The sequence below is a fragment of the Strigops habroptila genome, chromosome 1 (genome assembly GCF_004027225.2).
Source record: "Strigops habroptila isolate Jane chromosome 1, bStrHab1.2.pri, whole genome shotgun sequence".
In the NCBI taxonomy this organism is placed as follows: Eukaryota; Metazoa; Chordata; class Aves; order Psittaciformes; family Psittacidae; genus Strigops; species Strigops habroptila.
Genome location: NC_044277.2, coordinates 119,321,932 through 119,341,075, shown reverse-complemented (window position 1 = coordinate 119,341,075; position 19,144 = coordinate 119,321,932). Strand labels below are relative to the sequence as shown.

The window sequence follows — 19,144 nt, the reverse complement described above, 5'->3', positions numbered from 1 at the left end:
GTGGTAGGCAGTGCAAGCCCAGCATCTGCCTCCAGCAAGTACCGAGAGACAAACAATGAGACATTTGTTCCAAGCTCACACAGCAAGGCAAAAACAACTGCACAGCAGCCACCATTCTTCTGAACAGAAGCCAATAAGATGATTTTATTTTTTCTTTTCCCACAATGAGTTCACAAAATGTTCATAATAATCATTTTACATTAATCATTGCACAGATCCATGCGATCTGGATGCAGTTACTCAAAGAGCAGCTGCAGTGGGGCTGGAATGATTGTGAAGAACAGGAGCACAACGTGCTCACTGCTCTAACTTCCACCACGCCAGCCCACACTGAAGAAGCTGCAATTTAGGATTCTCAGTGGGCAGAAAGCCAACATGACAGGTTCTTCTGAGTCTGGATGCAACATGTCAAAAAGAACACAAATGACTGCCCAACACTGCACTTAGTAGCCATGAGATACTACTGCCATGGCTGTCAAGCTAACCAAGTGTCCCTCAAGTAGGAAAAAAACCACAGAAACACACTGTTGTAGCAACAGCCCCATCTATGAACATCCCAGTGTGGTAGTAAAGGCCATTGAAATGCCTTATTCCACCTACACATACAGCATCTCTCTGCAGGAACCACTGAGCAACCAAAGCCTCCTCAATCACTTCTAACTGGGATTAAGAATTTGGGAGAACAAGACACATGGACAACAGTATTTCAGAAGCCAAAATGCAGCAGTATTTCAAGCACCTGGAAGGACAGGTTGAAACATTGCCAAGTGATTGGGGACAAATAACTCATGAGTAAAACACCGGGTAATACGACCTTTATAATACACAGTTGGAAATACTGGTCAGAAGTTCAAGTGAATCTGACAAAGCACAAAATGTCTTCAGAACTGCCGCAAGAATGGACAGCCTCCAGAAACAAGAATCATGAAACACCTAAGTCTTTAGCACAACTCCCTGATGAACTATTCATCTCCTCAATACTTTGGCCTGAGTGTGCTCCTTGCTCTAAGGAAAGCACAGGAGCATGCTGAGGAGGAGACATTTTCACCTCCTCTGAAAGTCAAGGTGGTCGTAACCTTGAAAAATGACAGCATATGAGTTCCAAACAGATCACTGAGAGTACAGGAACAGTTAGAAACCAAGGACCTACTATCACTACCAAAGAGACGAGTCTACTTATAACAGGGTAGTATCATCTTGGAAGTATATTTTTTTATCTTTGGTCATCAAGGATCAATACAGAATCACACCAGCTCCAGCACAAAGCACCACTGAGTTGGGAAAAAGAAATTGAAATACACAGAATTTACCAGTTCCGGGTAAATACATCTGATTCAACATCCAGTCAGTTTTTAGGGTAACTTAACTACCTCTGGAACCCTACTTAACAGATAAAAAGCTCTCAATCTTAATGTTATGCATATTTGTGTTTATTAGAAAGGATAATTTTTAATAGTATCAAAGGCGCTATCACAGACTAAAGGATGAATTGTCTTGAGCTACTAGAATAAGAGTAAAAAAATTCCTGAGTGACATAGGTTTATGTAAAGATCTAAAAGTCAGTATTACAAGACCTGAAGGACAAGTGCTGCACAGCAATGAGACTGTCTTTGAAGAGACTAAAATCATAGAATCAACTAGGTTGGAAAACATCTTTAAGATCATCAAGTCCAACCATTACCTCAGCACTGCCAAGTCCACCACTAAGCCGTATCACTGAGGGCCTCATCTAAATGGTTTTTGAACACTTCGAGGGACGGTGACTCCACCACTGCCCTGGGCAGCCTGTTCCAATGGCTGATCACCCTCTTGGTGAAGAAATCTTTCTTAATATCCAATCTAAACGTCCCCTGGCACAGCTTGAGGCCGTTACCTCTCGTCCTACTGCTTGTTACTTGGGAGAAGAGACTGACCCCCACCTCACTACAACCTCTTTTCAGGTAGCTGTAGAAAGCCCTGCTGGCTACACTATTGCTGATACAGGCCAGGATGCTCTTGGCCACAAGCTGCTCATGTTCAGTGGCTGTCAATCAGCACCCCCAGGCCCTTTTCTGCCGAGCAGCTTTCCAGCCACTCTTCACCAAGCCTGTAGCATTCCATGGGGTTGTTGCGGCCCACATGCAGGACCCGGCAATTTGCCTTATTGAACTTCATACCACTGGCCACAGCCCATGGATCCAGCCTGTCCAGATCCCTCTGCAGAGCCTTCCTATCCTTTAGCAGATCAACATTCCCAGCCAACTTGGTGTCATCCACAAATTTACTGGGGGTGCACTTGTTCCCCTCATCCAGATCATCAGTGAAGATATCAAACAACACTGGCCCTTAAACACCAAGCCCTGAAGGACACCACTACTGACTGGTTACCAACCAGATGTGATACCATTTACCACCACTCTTTGGGCTCGGCCAGCCAGCCAGCTTCCAACCCAGCAAAAAATCCACCTAACCAGGCCATAAGCAGCCAATTTCTCCAGAACCCTGTGAGAGATGGTGTCAAAGGCTTTACTTAAGTCCATATAGACAGTGTCCACAGCCTTTCCCCCATCAACCAGGCGGGTCACCTTATTGTAGATGGAGATGAGGCTGGTCAAGCAGGACCTGCCCCTCGTGACCCCATGCTGGCTGGGCCTGATGCCCCTGTTTTCCCACACGTGCTTGTGATCTCACTTAGGATCATCTGCTCCATGACCTTTCCCAGCACTGAGGTCAGGCTGACAGACCTGTAGTTTCCATGGTCCTTCCTTTCTGCCCTTTTTATAGTGAGGCATCACACTGGCAAACCCACAACCTTGACCTTGAATACCTAGGACACAAGCTTTTACACAATTGAGTAAGAAAAACAAATGCGTGCGTTTATAGTTCTACAAATCAATGCCCTTTTCCCCCAAAGCTTCTCTTTTCAGCACCTATGGAGAAAGGCTATTCCATCATACAAACATCACATATCACTACATCAAGCCCCTGTATGTGGGCAACACAAACCCCCTTAAAGCAGAGAAATATTGAAAAATCAACTTTTTCTGAGAAAACTGGAAATTTGTAAGAACTCCTGGTAATAGTATGCAAATACCATGAAAACTACAGGCAAAAAAGAAAAAGACGAGAAGCCTGTGATGCTTAATTAAAGGTTTCAACAGATTGCTTAAAAATCTTGAACAAGGAAGTACACATACTCATACACTCAATTAATTCACATGCCTTCTATGTGCTAGCAAGGATCTATTTCAAATCTATTGCCACGAACAAGAATGAACAAACACATCTGTATATGTCTGCAAGCCAAAGCTGCTTTGGACAAAGTGAGAAGAAAAGAAGATGCAACTTCTGGTGTTATTTCAATAACCACAGCAATCCAAGGACAAAATTGAAGCCAAGTATCCTGGATAACACATTAATTTCATAAAATAATGACCATTTACAAAGGACAGTCACTTTAAGTTGTTCAAAGTACAGAATACCATGCCGTGAACACATAACTGAAAATGGTGGAAAATGCATTACAGTTTTACTACTGAGGTAAGCTTTGATTCATACCATATGGTCTTACAAGACAAGCATGTGTGCACTTCTGCACGTGTGTGCACGAATGCTAAGGTCTCCAACCCACAATTGTATCCATCCCAGTTTTCTAGTAGAAGTAGAGAGAAGACAGGAGGATTCCAGTAAACACTGAATTCATAGTTTTTCAGAGTCATTCAAGAAAGCTAATCATACTGTCTTGGAAACCTGGTAATTAAGCCAAACTGAGATAAATTAAGGTGTGACAATAATACCTAGCATCAATATAATACCTAGTTACATAATACCTTTACAAGGCTTAAAAAAAGCAACCCTAAAACCTAACGAAACCGATCATACTAGTGGCTGAATAATTCATGACAAGGAAAGGGATTGATGGACTTACCATTACATTATTTTCTTCTCCCCGATTCTGTTTACCATGGTATAAAACATGCAATATTTTTATTCCCCCCCTCAGGCAAAGAAGTCCTGTGAATGCAATATGTGGCTACCTCAAAATCATGGGTCTGGGTTTGAAATTTGAAAAAGCTAAAGGAAATATTACACTAGGAGCACAGAGAACATCATTTACAAGCTCAATTAGTTATCAGCAAACTTCTCTGGTCAACATTTATCTGTGTTGCCTTACTCTTTGAATTAAGATAATTGCTTCTTATGGTATTTTCTGCATTGTAACTACAGACAAGGACCGACTCTTTTTAACAGCACTTTGTATTTGAAGCGTTTCATCCTCCTGATGCTTAAGAACATGAAATGAGATTCTGATGTTACTCGCAACATCAAGCTTGTGAGTATGTTTGAAACACAGATTTGTTTACATGACTACTTTCAAAAATGTAGGCTGTCTTCTGGCAGACTGAAATGAAGTTAAAAATTAAGCTCAACTCCATAGGGAAGGGAAGGGGAGGGAAAGAGAAGAGGAAAAGGAAGAAGCTTCTTAGTACTTGTAGCTGGAACCCATTCAAACTTCATTTCCTATGTAGGAATTTTAACATGCCATTCTACCATCTTCATGCTTATCTTCCTCTCCCCCCCCCCCTTACTTTCATTACATACACATTTTTATACATTATATATGCTTTCAGAAACCAAGCTTGCCATTTGGGGGATAGAAAGCAAGCTTGCCATATATGTATTGGCTGCGTATCTACTCATTAAAAAAAAAAAAAATCCTCAAATTTGAACATCAGTGTAGCAGGAGGGGGCTGGGCCGTCTGCCTTCCCAGGAGGCCAAAAGCCAGCCAGACTGCTGACATACCACCGCGCTGCCCACTGCCAGGCAGCTTTCTGGCTTCACCCTTCCCGCTCACGCAAGTGTGACAAAGAAGAGCACGGGATGGCAAGAAAAGGGTGACTAAATCCAGAAATTATTTCACAAGGGTCCACAAAGAAGCTACCATGACCGAGTATCAGCAAATTTGTTAAAATCCCCCTAATCATTAAAGTAAAACTAGCATTTCTTGTGTGGCCTTGGTTTACTTCCCAGCCCCGACCTAGACAGTGTGCCATCTTGGTCACTGCTCTCTCTCTCTTTACTCTCGACCTTATATTGTGCACAACATAAATATCTTCATCATCCTGTGACTAGGGAGCAAGCAATAAGTGTTTCTTTTCAAGGAAGATACATCCTTTTATTACTGTTAACTTTTAGTATATACTCAAGATGCTATAAAGAATAACTTAGAGATGCAACTCAGCAAAAGAAAGTGCCATTCCTCTTGGCAAATGCATGCATCACCTCCTTTGGGTTGTTAAGAGCTCTTCTGAATTCTAACAAGATTTGGACTAATGAAGGCTGCGCTTTGCTACCTCCACAAAGACACACCAGAAAGTAAGCATTGATCAGCCCTGCAACCCAATACTGTCAGATACTATTTGTTTACAGCCAGCCCCCAGATGTACCAAAGCTCTTTCATGATGGACTATTTAGAGCATATCCTTACTTACTGTTAATCTGTATAGCAGCAGACAGAATGGCATAAAGTAACAGTGAGGCAACGAAATTTCTGCCGCATGTCAGTGTCATGGTCAGGAAACACTGCTATGCATCTGCTCTTCCTCCAATTCAATATACACCTTCTAGGAAATGCTAGAATCACCACTGTTTTGTAAGGCACAGGCATGCAGATAAAATAACACCTGAGAGTTTCGCCATAAAAATTTGAGCTTCAGTATTCTCCACCATGCAATTAGGCTAGGGGTAAGGGAGGATGATATTTGATCAATTCTTAGTGGCTAACTGACGCAAGCCTTAATACTTGAATGCACTGGATATTAAAAACCATCTTTGTTTGTGTCCAATCATCCTTGTAAACAAGAATTCTCTACTGCTCTGGAGGAATCTACAGGGCTATCACTTATTTATAAGAGAGTTTGATATACATCTTTTTGGATTCTTCTTCACCACAAATTTATGAAAGTATGGAGTACTCACTTAAAAGCTTGCATTAACTTGCACGTGGGAATAACCATTACCTTTCTAGGACATCACCACAAACACTGCTCTACTCTCTGCTACCTAACCCCTCACCCCTTAAAACCCAAGGATTTTTCCATGCAGAAAGTTAGCTTGTGATATGACACTGCTTCAACCCCCTTTCTAACGAGAACATCTGCTGAGAGGGCTCACTCAGTTCTTTCGGCAGCAACAGTAAAGCACGCTTTAAAAACAGAGAGCGAGCGAGAATGTTACTGAAAGATTAACTGCATACTCACAGGTAAAATTACTAATTAAAACAAGATCTCCAGCAAGATTTTGAACATAGCTGAAGAGTGCCAAGTAGTTTTTGCTGAGGTAAAGCTTCCCCGAGCAGATAGCTGCTCATATCTGATCTAAAGAAGGAAGTCCTTATCTAATCTAATGTCTGGGAAACTATTAGTTTTCATTAAGAATTTAATACATCATGGTGTCTTTCTTCAACAACTGATTTCTGAATTATTTTTACTAGTTTAATATTCCAAAGCCTGCTGCAGTTATAACTCAATAGCTTGCAGCAGTAAGTAAACTTGAAATTCATCCCATTAGAAGCTCTTGCACCTACTGCTTCAGGCTGCTGGAAGCAAGCATATTTTTAATTTTCAGGTAGACTGCTAACAACAATATTTACATTGAGTAAGTTTAATGCCATAGCTCCCTCTAAGAAGTTTTAACTAGCAGCATACGAAAGAATAACTATCCTGTAAGAACAAACGGAATTTTAACTGCTGAAGACAACAAATGTCTTCATATTAAAGTTTTACTAGTAGGGAAAAAAGTCCCCACAGTCCCCACACACAGGCACTCTGCAAAACAACGAAAATACAGCTCCCATTTCAAACATCTGTGTTTCTGGCTCCTGTAAATCATACATCATGAACCTAGAGACCAGTTCAAACTTAAGTTATTTGCCAGGACCTCGACTACAGCACCACATGCTGAAATAAGCCGAGTTGCAAGAATACTCTGGGTGCTAGCAGTAAAGCTAAAAGAGCAAGTATATTGCTGTGCTTCACTGTGTCTTTCAACATTATTACCACAAGTAGCCTTTTAAACTACTGTAATATTTGCCCAGGTCAGCATGCTGCTCAGCAGGTTTCAGAACTTGCCAGGAGCACAGTTCAGAGGGAAGCAAAGGGAGCGACTACTGCTCCCATCTTGAGCCGATGCCACACATTCTGCAAACACAATGCGGCACCTGGACAAGCTTATCGCCCTGCTGCCCGGTGCTGTGCTCCTGCCTTACCCCCTGCAGACCATCAGCCCTGTCTCCAGAGCTCCTGAACCATTTATTGCCCTAGCAATGCTTGCCCAACAGAAATATGAAACGGCCATGAACACTTCCTAGCAGACTTCCCTGCCTGTCTGCAGCAACACCACTCCAAGCCTTTCAAGACAGGAGAGGGCCAACACAGGGACAGAAGGAGGAAGCGTAGGATAAGGAGTGAAAACTTGTTATCTCTCAGCAGACACCCTAATCTAGCAGACATCAATGCAGAAGTGCAGTAACTAAGGAAAGCAAGGCAATTATCTGGAGGAAGGTGGGAACTGCTCTGGCTGACAGACAGGTCAGGGAGGAGTGACCAGACGCTATCAGGCATCATGCGCTAATTATGCCAAACTGGGCATTCATGTCTGACAAAAGTTACTTTACCAGAATGCTATGTTAAGTGCCCAGTGCTGCCCTCCACATTTCTTTGGCATTTAAATAGGCTGAAGTGCATCTTTTCCTCTCAAGCTATTTGGGACACCCAGAGAGCAGAGAAAAGATGACTTGAGTACTAACCTACCCGTTACCCTGCAACTGGGAGAAACACTGATGAACACTACATCTCACACTTCACTTGAGCAGACACTGCGGATTAAGCTCTTGTTTAAACTACGATGGAGGGTACAAACTGGAGTACCTGAGGCAGGGACAAAACCCAGTCCTGATGGAGACAGACAGTCAGAGCTGAAAGAGTCTTAAATCATCTGCCAGCACCTATGTCAGGGTCTGCCAGTATTCACTGCTCTAATGCAGACTTCTCATCTACTGTAGGCAAACTGGTTTTCAATAAATTCTTTATGCCTTTTTTTGAGCAATGGGGTGGTATCATATTTTCAGACAACAGCTATCTCCTTTGAGCAGTAACTTCTAAAAGTCAACTTACTACATGCTGTGTCCTACATCTTATGTTACAGTTCTACAAACAATTTAATCCTGCATCAACTGGCACTACTGCCTTGAAGTCCTTGTTTTCCTCTGTCACCTCCTCTCAGCCCTTTCCTCCACACCAGCAACAGCATTTGTGTAATTCCCAATGAACTCAAAGGGGGAAGTGATTCAGGCAAAGACTAAACTGATGCATACAGTTTTCAGCTGAGTAACTTCCTTGATCTGGTTTACCACACTGCTTACATGAATGCCAGTAAGAGAAAACAGACAAAGGTGAGAGTAACAATGAAGCTTAATCCAGAATAAATCAACTCTTGGGAATACAAGGCTAATTAAAAACATGGCAAAAAAAACATGCAGGCAAAAAAACCTACAGACAAGCCCAAACAGTTCTGCAAGCCTCCTGACTTGTTTCTAAACTCTTCTTTTTGTTTATTTACTCTTGGGAGTGAAACACGCTGGCTCATGAGCATAATGTTACAAAGACAAATGGTTTAGAAATGTAAATAGACAATAATTCAAACTCGTTTGAGTCCTGAGAAATGCAAGATAACCCAGCCAGGTAATCCAAGAGTGTGTGTGTGTTCCTTCACACAGCTTATTACATGTTACATATTCAGCAGCTCTGAGGCTGAGCCAGAGGGCAACACCAAGCTGATGAAACTTCCAGTTAAAGTATCTGAGGGAGAATTCATCTGACTAAATGGGAGTACAAACAGCTTTGTCTAGGCTGCCATGCTACTCAATGAAGGTCCACACAGCGCAATCCACCTGAACAAACGTGCTTACTCCAGGTGACAGGAAGGACACTTGGCTCCATTAACTGAAAAGATCAGATCTTCATGTCTGTAACAGGGCTGTGGATGACTAGCTAAGACGTAATAGACACTCAAAGACTGCAGACATCCAAGTTAGGTGGCACGCTTCCCACCCTGGATGACAAGTGCATACCCCTCACACGACAAGTCTTACATTCAGATACCAAGTACACACTGAGAGAAGCTTGGATCTTAACCTTTCACTTCACACAACTGTCCACTGTATGCTAGAGAGTAGAAGGGCTGGACAAAACTGCTGATACATTAATTTCCTCCCAGCAGCAGTCCAAATACAGTGTTTACCTTAATTTCTTCTTGCTTTATTACCAAGCAAGTCTCACATCACCATTTGAGAAATACTTGTTGCTTCATTAGTATATGCCCTTGCTTATAAAGGATGAAAGAGACCTTTTTCCCAGTAATGACAACCACATTCACAAAGGTGAGATAAAACAAGAGGGAGCTCCCAACACTGCTATCACCTCTGTTAATTACTGCACAAAGAAGAAAGGCCTTTTTGTTTTCTTTAACAAAGCAGGACTCTTACTCTACCTCCTCTCAACATTTACTGACTGTCAAGGTAAGCTCACCTTTACTGTTAAACACTGCTACTGTATTACACCTACTGCACAGTAGGTTCTCAGCACTCCTGCAGCCAGAACTTAAGAAAACTGAAAGTATTTTGCACCTTACTGGATTCAGCTCCTTTGTTGTCCCCAAGCGAAAAGGATGCTGCTATTTCCTTCCCCTGGGCTTTCCCCCACGCTCCATTTCCTATTTCCTCCCTGCTAACTGCAGTTGCAGCTGTGTGTCCTCAAAGAAGCCTGGTTCCCACAGGGCAGAGAGGCTGAGGGTGGCCTCTATGGAAGTCATCACTAGTCCAGCCAGGCTGACATGATGTCCCCTCTCCTGCTATGTGCTTTTGCCTCCCCACCTGAAAAATCACCACTACAGCAGTATAGAGGAGTTCTCATGGTAGATTCCTACTCAGAGTGACAGGGAGGCTTCACCTCCTGGTGCGTGGGGTGTACAGATAATCCATAAAGACAGGATTTCATTCCCTAGTATTCCTCCACAGCACGGCACAGGCAGTGACAGCTCACAGAACTGCAACAGCTAAGAGCCGGAACAATTAAAAGATAGCTTTAGTGTTGGATTTCCAGGGACTTCAGTGCCCTGCCGGCAGAGACTGCTTCTACTCAAAACGTACTTTATATTGACAGCAGTTCTGTTTGACAGATACACCCTATCTCCCAAGTAGCTAGTGAGGGAGACAAATTTGCAGACCATACTGTGTGGAAATTAATTTTTCCTTCAGATTGTCTCAAGATCCATTGCTCTTCAAGCTACCAAAGTGTATATGAACCAGAACACCAGTATTTTACATGAAGTAAAAATGTAGCTCTAATGTGAAATATATTTAAATACTGCTTTCAAGGCCACAGACTCACCATTATAACAAATACGATTGTCTTAATATTTTAAAGTGAAAGATTCAACACACTAAAAGCAACAAGAAATTACAGTATGTTCATATTCTTACATCTCTGTTTTAACAACTATACAGGTATCTTTCCAGTTTCCCAAAAAACTAAAGACGGTGTTTGTAAAAGGCATGTGTGTAGTACTTATTACCCATGCACAACAAACCAGATACTACGTTAACTGAAAACATAATGTAAACCAGCTTACAGGAAAATGTTTCTGGAATTTATGAAGGAAGGGAAAAAAAAAAAAGAAAAAGAAAAGAAAAAAGCAGCACTCAGCTCTCTTTAGTATTTCCCAAACCAAAATATTATAGTGTATGTTATTAACGTGTATTATGTTTAGTATTATTAAACTCATTTGTTCTAGTAAATACAACCCTTTACACAGGCTTCTTGCCTCCCTTATTTGTGCTCCCTGACAGGTAAATGGTAAAACCACTGAGACCTGTGGGAGCAGCAGAATACCAACACTGCAGTTCTCTCTGAAGTTGCCTTTCTTCATACGTAAGAGCAGAAATTATATGTACTGGAGGAAAGGGAAATCAACGCTACAAAAAAAAGCAGCTTGCATAAGGTAATCGGTGTATAAGGTAACAGAAATACTGAAAGTGCACACTTTGATTTGTTTCAAGTATTCTGGAGAGATTATTTAGTTTACCTTTGGCTGACTGCAAAAATAACTCTATTCCTAATTATCAGCTCAAGGTACACAACACAATTGTATTGATCAAACGTACTAATCTGAGATATGTGGAAAAGAAGGATCATTCCCAACCAGACTGCTATCCAACAGCCAAACTTCAAGCAGGGTTGTTAAGAAATGGCATTAAAGATGAACCACCAAGATGCCAGGTTCTGAGCATACCTACAGTGGCACGACCTATGCACTGCGCTTCCTTGCCATGCACTTTCCCCTCAGTTTTCCTCATGCACCAAGACTGTGGCTAGCCACTGCCCACAGAAGACAAGAGTGAAAAACTAAGGTGAAGTTTGTACACGCAGGAGGCAGAGTGACATCTCGGCTCCTCCATGCACAAAAAACACTGGAGATTTCTTAAGTTTTCCAACAAATCTAAAAGCACAATCCTTCTTCCTCCCCAGCACACAACTACATATACCCAGGTGCTTCTGTTAAATTAATAAGCATATGGTAAAACTGCACTTTGTTGCTACCAGAAACCTCTCCTGTAGGGAGGGGACTGCTATTTGAAACCATTCACTTGGCCAGAAGCTGGCCCAGAAAGCAGCCGTCCCTAAAACTTTAATGAACCAGGTTCCAGCCTCATGCTGTAAGAAGTGTCAATGTGAGGTTTAAAAAAAACAGACAAAAGTGAGGGAAGAGCGAGAAGGTTGTTTTAACCTTTCTGTTAGGTAACACATGGCAATTAACACCATCTTAAGACACAAGCAGACAAATGACCACAGGGAAAGCCAGCATGTGAATCTGCTGTCATTTAACAAGTGTATACACACATTATTTAAGGTAAGGTGAATTATTTACTGGGAAGTATTACAAGCCAAAAGAGCAAACGTAAATGTTTAGTAGAAGACTTCAGTTAAAAACCCTCAGCTCACCCAGGCTAACTCACTCCTCTGACTGAGAGAAATCAGTCACTAGGCATTTGCAAGCATTACTAGTCCAAGGTAAATATGAAAAAGAAATAATTAAAAAAAAAAATCTCATGCTTACCTGCATCTTATAACCAATAAAACCAATGAATACCCCACCCTCATGGAGATTTTACAATAGTATCTAGTACTAAGTAAATCAATTTGCTCCTACACTAAAATAAAACATCATCTTTTGTGCTGTTTTAAAGCACTCTAGCTTCTCCTCTTTTAAGTCCATTTGTGGTCTCAATGAAATAAAAGTTTGCATTTGGAGGCCATTAGTACTTTGCAGCTGACTGAGATGAGACAGTATGGCAGCACAAGATGAAAGAGAGAAAGACGTTATTTCTGCATCATCTAAACTGTATCATCATGGCTAAAACTGCAACTCAGGATAACTGGCTTAGGGAAAAAAACAAAAACCCCACTCAACACAAGAACTTGTGGATCTCCTCACAGCTGTTACTGTGCTGTCCAGAAAGAAGCCTTCACAAAACATCCAGCTGAAATGGTTGTGAAATGAGCTTTTACAATGCCAAGTAATATAATGGCTGTTTGCAGGCAGGCAGGCAATTCAAACAGCAGCACTCGAGCATCAACCCTCCTGTCCTCCATGTGCACAGAGGGAGAAGATACTGCAGATTCTGACTAAGCAGCAACAGCTGAACTTTTATCCACCATTGTACTAGGAAAAAAAAGTACCTGCCTGATCTCATTCTGGGATTACGAAGCTGGGATACCCTGAGCATATTCACCTACTAGTAGTATAGTCCTTGAAGTGGCTGCTACTTATTGCTCAAATTATATTTTATTATTCCTAACTTCTTTGAACAACTACTGAGATATGCAGACCAACCAAGACATGATTTAAAACCAATACCAAAGTCATACTGGACTTCTGAACTATACCACAATATCCTAGGATTTTTCCTAAAAGAGATTCTCTAGTATCTACAAATGAGGTGTCCTCATCTACTGTGAAGCAAAGTTTACAGGTAACAAATTTAACCCTTTCTCACATGACAGCCATTTTGCTTACATTCTCCCTGGGTTAGTGTTACCTCTTCACATAACCCTTACATTACTATTTGCCAAAGCTCCCTAAGTTTAAAAGAGATCCATTCATATGAAGAAAACTCAATTGTCTTTTGACTGTACCCATCAAGACAAGTCACCAGCCTAGGAATGCAGCTTAAGGGTTGGTTTGCCTTTTTGTTTTAATTAAAATTTCTACACATTCATTTCTGTATTGAAACCAATTTAAGTTCTGGAATACCTGATAAAACAATTAAAAACCAAACAAACAAACCCCACCAAAAAAAAAGAAAACCCGACCTCTCAAACCTGTAATTTAGTCCTCACTTGAAACACTTGTCAGGTTTTATGTGTTTGAGAAGTTAAAGAGGTAAAGCTGTACCAATCCTAAAGTGTACCTTCATGGACTTTTAACCACCCCACTGCTGGGGCACCAAGCATCAACAGTGACAAAAATGAACAACTCGCCTGTGTGGATTTTACCATATTAAAGACAGTAACTTAGTGAAACTTCGAAGATACCTCTGCGACCTTCAGAGGCCACAACAGATCTGCATAATGAGTCAAATAAGGTAACAGCATGCCAAAGTCATCCAATTTTCTAAATAGGGTGCTAACTGCAGAGCTTAATTACCAGTGTTTTCCATATTCAGGAATTACGTAATCAGCCTGGCGGAGCAGAGCTTGAGGCTGGGACTGTCTGAACATACGGCTGAGAGCAGCGAAAGAGAGAAACGCTTGATGCGAAGTGCCGCTCCTTATCCCTTCCTTAACCAGGACACCGACTACAAATCCCACCTTCAAATAAGCTCCCAACGCAAGACCTATTTACTTGGTCTATTAACACAGCCATGGAACGTCTTAACTCAGCCTGATCTGTCCCGCTTTGAGGAGGGCTCTCTGACTCAGTCTCTTCTAACTTGTCCAGCAATGAATACTGCAGCTGAACCAATTACTCCATGATGGCATTCTCTGGTTTTCTCACCTTCCACCTTTACTCCAATCCCTTCGTTTTTCACTAGTGTCTTCCCAGCCGCAAGGGGAAAGTCAGTCATCTGCAAACATCCCTGAACTTTGGCAATGGCCCTTCACCTGTAGCTGCAACTATCACCAGGGTGCTAAAAGGGCAGGAGGGAAAAAACAGCTGGTTTAGGTTTCACAGCTATTTAGCATTTACTGTGCTCAGTATCCAAATAAGAAATGTGCCCAGTACTAAAACTCTTCCCCGAAAATGATGTTCACACCTGGTGAGAAGGAACTTATTCAAGGCTACAAGCTGGCATGCCATAAACTTTCTAAAGACTCGAGGTAAGTAGCTGGTAACTAGCGAGCAGAATACGCTTCAAGATTAGCTCTACACATCCACTTTCCAATGTGTATGTCAAAAAGTAAAGATTTGACTCATAATTAGACTTTGGAAAGTGATGCTATCTATGAAAACTCCTATGTTCCTACACTCAAGATAAAATTAGACCATTCTATTCAGACAGAAATGTTCTCTATTCATAGATATAGCTGCTATTACTCAAATAATCAGCTATCAGGCTTGATGTGGACGTAGTAGCAAGAGATAAAGTCTTTCCACATACCATGAACTGAACTCGACGATATAAGATGAGATCGACAGGGCAGTTGAAAGGCACTAATTCGCCCAATACCTGACCACTTTGATCACGTATATGGAAGAGATTTTCCATATGATACAGAAAATAGGTTTAACTATTACACTGGTATCTGAAGTGCTAACTTCAAGGGATAAACACAGTTCTGTTTTTCTGACACCTTTATCAATACACTCAGTAAGGTCTCCAGTCTACTGGCGTTCGAGTTACAGTTCAGTAGTTCTCATTCCAGAACTGCTACTGTTTTGTCCTTAAAAAAAGGCAGAATCCGACATAACATTTGATGTCAGACTGCCTACCATGGTAAGTTTTGCAACAAGATACCAATACCTTTCGAATACTCTGTGTGAGTATTCATAGGCCCAACTAGATCTTACTATACCACAAACCTTACTTTACTATTCCGCAAACACAACCATGAAAGAAGGAGTTCAAAAAGGTTATTTCTTATGTTTTCCTTCTTGTGGCAAGCATCGCTTACTGATTCTTACCAACATGTGAGACAGCAAAGCTTAGAGGAAACAGGACATAAGCATACCCTTTGCATGGTGTATTTCTACCCCACCATAGCAGGAGGAATGATGCCAACCCATCACCACGAAGGCTAAGCCAGCATACGATCCGTCATCCTAGATGACACATTTCGCCACTTGACAACACATGCCACCAGGCTAACACTGATCATGGAGGGGGGGGAGCGCATTTCCTCCTAGTGTGTTTCATACCCTTAGGTACTCAAGTTTTCTGCTTCCCAGCATAGCCGTGGTCCCGGCAGGAGTGATGCTGCCACGGGATGCCTGTCGGAGCGGGGCGGGAGGAGGTGTGCCCTCCTGCCCCAAACGGAAGGCCGAAGGCACAGGGAGCATCTCCCCCCGCCGAGTTTCCACACGGGGAGAGGGCTGCAGGGCAGGTGCACCTCGCCGCCGAGGGGACGCCACACCACGGCACCTATGAGGAGCAGGGCAGAATCCCCGCCCGATAGGTCCAGGAGGAGGACCAGGCGCAGCCCCACCGCCGCGGGCTCCCGGGGGGCTCGGGCACTGCTCCGCCGCGGCTTCTGCTCCCGCCTGGGCTCGGGCGGAGGCCGGCCCTGCCCAGCCGAGAAGCGTCCCTCCCCGGCTACCGAGGGGGTCAGCGGCCGCCCGGCGCCTTGACAGGCCCCCGCCCGCCCGACGGGCAGCCCACCGCGCCGAACAAAAGGCCCGGCCGAGGCCCGGAAACGTCCCGGGGCGGCGGGCCGAGCCGCGCCACCAGCCCGGGGGGCGAACCCACAGCCCGGTGTCCCCGCACGGCCGGGGACAGGGCCTGCAGCCGCCGGTGCCCCTCAGCCCGCCTCTCACCGCCGCGTCGGGCCCTGCAGTGGGAGGGAGGGAGCCGGGGTAGAGGGACGCAATGCAACAGCTCCGGCGGCGCTGAGGGAGGGAGGGGGCAGCACAATGAGGCCAGCAGCAGCCCCTGCCCCTTCCGTTAACAAAAGCTCTCCAGCCGCGGGGCCGGCACCCGCCTCCGCCCGGGGCTGCCTCCACCGCCCCGGGCCCGGGGGGCTCTGCAGCGGGCGGCGCCCCCGGTGCGCCCCGCAGCCGGCGGCCGGTGGGAGCCGGATACATCTCGCATCGCCGTTCGCCCCCCGCCAAACCCCCGGTGCAGCCCCCCCCAAGTTTGCCGCCGCCCGCACAATGCCGCTCCCCGCCGCCCCGGGGGCCGCCGCACAAAGCGGGCCAGTCCCGCCGCCCTTCCCGCACCGACCTTGAGCTGCCTCGGGCGCCCCTAAGGTTTTGGTCACCGCCTTCCACACGTTGCAGCCCAGCAGGCAGAGGAGAAGCGCCGCCGACCTGCTCATTTCCACCCGCCGCCGCCAGCCGCCGCCAGGGAGGGAATCGCCGCCGGAGCCGCTGCCCGGAGGAGGAGGAGAAAGAGCCGCATCAGGGGCTGGCCCGCTCCGCGCCTCCCTCCATGTTGCCGTGCGCTGCCCCTCCTGCTTTCTCCGCCTGCTGCATTGTCGTCCCGCCGCTGCGCCCCAGCCGCCGCGTCCCGCGCCGTCCCCGCGGGTGAGAGGCGGGAGCGCTGCGCGGCCCCGGCTGCCCGCCCGGCGTTATTTGCTATGCCCTGCACCGCTCGCTTCTCCCCGCTCTCCCGGCAGCGGCAGCCAGGCTCCGCCGCCCGCTCCTTAACCCTTTGCGGCATCCCCTGCCCCGCGCGGCGCGCCCGGCGGGACAGCGCCCCCTGCCGGCCGCGCCACACCGAGCCCTGCCCTCCCGGCCCGCCGCGGGGCGAGGGGCTGCGGCTCCCCGGCGAGCACCGGGGCCTGCCGGGCGGCTTCGCCGGCTCTCGGCGGCCCGCGGCACCGGCTGCCGCCAGGGGGGCGAGCGCACGGCCCCGGCGGGCAGCCCGCGCCCCCGCCAGGTGGTGCCGCGCTTACCTGCCGCGGGAGGCCGGGTCCTGCCGGCCGCGCCCGCCGCCCGCTCTGCCTGCCTTTCTCTTTCCCCCCTTAGCGGCTGCAAAATGGCCTCCGCGGTGGTGCTGTCCCCCGCTGCGGCGGCTCGCTCGCCTTCAGCCGCAGCCCAGCGGGAGGGACGAGGGGGAAGACGGACGTGGTGGCTTATAATGGCACGGCTGAGACGTGTCGAGTCATAGGGTCCCCCGCGGCCCTGCTGCTGTGAGTGGCACCCGGCCTGGACCCTGATGGCGGTGGTGTATTTAAGTGGTATTAAAAAAAAAGATATAACTAAAGAGCAACAGAAAATGCACCCATCTACTGGTTTTATGCAAAATTGTTTAAAAAACGGTATTGCAAACTGCACAGGGAAGGCAAACTTGGGGGTTGAGATACTGGCATTGATGGCCGAGGGCAGCCCTGGCGCTGGAGGTGGCCTGTGGCAGCGCGGCGGCCTCCCGCTGCCACCGACCAGCGCAGGGCAGAAGCGGCACCGTGGAAACCAGCCAGGGCAGGGCACTCTCCCTGCGGGCCTTCGCGCGGGTGTATTTTGCACCATCGTAAGAGCATCCCTTGGTGCACTGACTTCCAGGGCAGCAGAGACAGAATAGGAGGCCACAGCACTCACTCCTCTCTTCCTGAGTTCTGCTGAGCATTATCCTTCCTAGTGGAGGGAGAAGAGGCGCTCCTCCTGCTTCCTCCAGCGCAGGGATTGCTGCTACAGACAGCTATTATGGCAAGTCTTGACACAGCTGTGCAAAGCAAAGCCCCTGCCCCACTGCTTCACGGATTTCCCACGATCTGCTCCCAAACACTGCCAGTGCTTCAGTTTGCCCGTAAGACTGAAGTTTGTGTACCTATAAGTTCAATCTCTCACAAAGGTGTCTTATAGCTTCAGGTTTTATTTATAACATCTGTTTTTAAATAAAATCTGCCATTAAAATGCAATGGGCTGTGCATTTATTTTTAGAAAGCAGTACAGTTGTTTACTTTGTCACTTCAGTATTTGACCAGAGTAGCTATACCACAAGCTACAGGTTGTTCCTTTTATGAATTTTATGAAATTCTTGTGCCCCAGAAGTGTTAAAACTGATTTTCTGGTTCCTTTTTGGAGACATTCCAATAGATTACCACATATTTCACTTTGGTTATATCAGTAAGTTGTTGAAATACATTTTCCGAGAGTTCATAAATACAACATAGACACTGCAACTTTATCTTTTTATCCTGAGAATCTGAAAGATTTGTTTGTAAAGCTGGGTCCTATAAGAAAAGTAGGTACAAAAAGGCCATTCAGTTCACAGAGGAGTCCAAATGAGTAAGTAAGTGCAGATCATCTGATCTTACTCCTTGTCATAAAACAAAGATTTCTATATTGTAATCCCATGCCATGTCTAAACAGTTATCATCTACCAAGCATGGCCTGAAGAGCCTAGTGGGTTTCTAACAAAGCTGATTGGAGTTTAGGGGCTGTTAGTGACTGTGAGGCAACTCCTTCCTAAAGAAAGGTTGGCCATGTGGTAAATAATCACACGTTATATAGCATCTTTTTTTGAGATCCCATTTCCCTTTCTCTGGATGTCCATGGTTTTAAATTAGCATACATAAGATGAGCTCACAGCTAGAAACTCTTATAGAACCTATTTCTGTCCATAAAGAAAGCTAGAGCAATTTGTCACAAAGAGGAATATGCATTTTCCTGAATATAGTTGTATTACTTTTACAGAAAACGGATACCATGGACATTGCAACATCAGCGGATAACACATAATGATTGGGGCTGGAGAAGAAATGAAATACTGCATTGAGATGTTTCCTAATACATACTACAAGCTACAGGCTTATGAGATGTTAACTTTTTGTTGTTGCCTTTTTTCTTCAAAGAAGAAAGAATACTACTTGGAGCCACTCGCCATAGCACTTTCTCCTGTGGCTGTGCAGTGGGAACTATCACATGTTGTTGGAGTTACAGACTGCT

The 19,144-nt window shown here is 45.3% G+C and overlaps 1 protein-coding gene across 1 annotated transcript in view; it reads right to left on the bottom strand.

Annotated features, from left to right (window-relative positions):
* Window positions 1-16,887, bottom strand: part of FAM171A1 (family with sequence similarity 171 member A1) — an 89,382-nt gene extending 72,495 nt beyond the window's left edge. The window contains exon 1 of the mRNA XM_030498885.1: window positions 16,479-16,887. Coding sequence (XP_030354745.1) covers window positions 16,479-16,572 — 94 coding nt within the window. The 5' untranslated portion in view covers window positions 16,573-16,887. The remainder of the gene's footprint in view (window positions 1-16,478) is intronic.
* Between the last annotated feature and the right edge of the window lie 2,257 nt (window positions 16,888-19,144).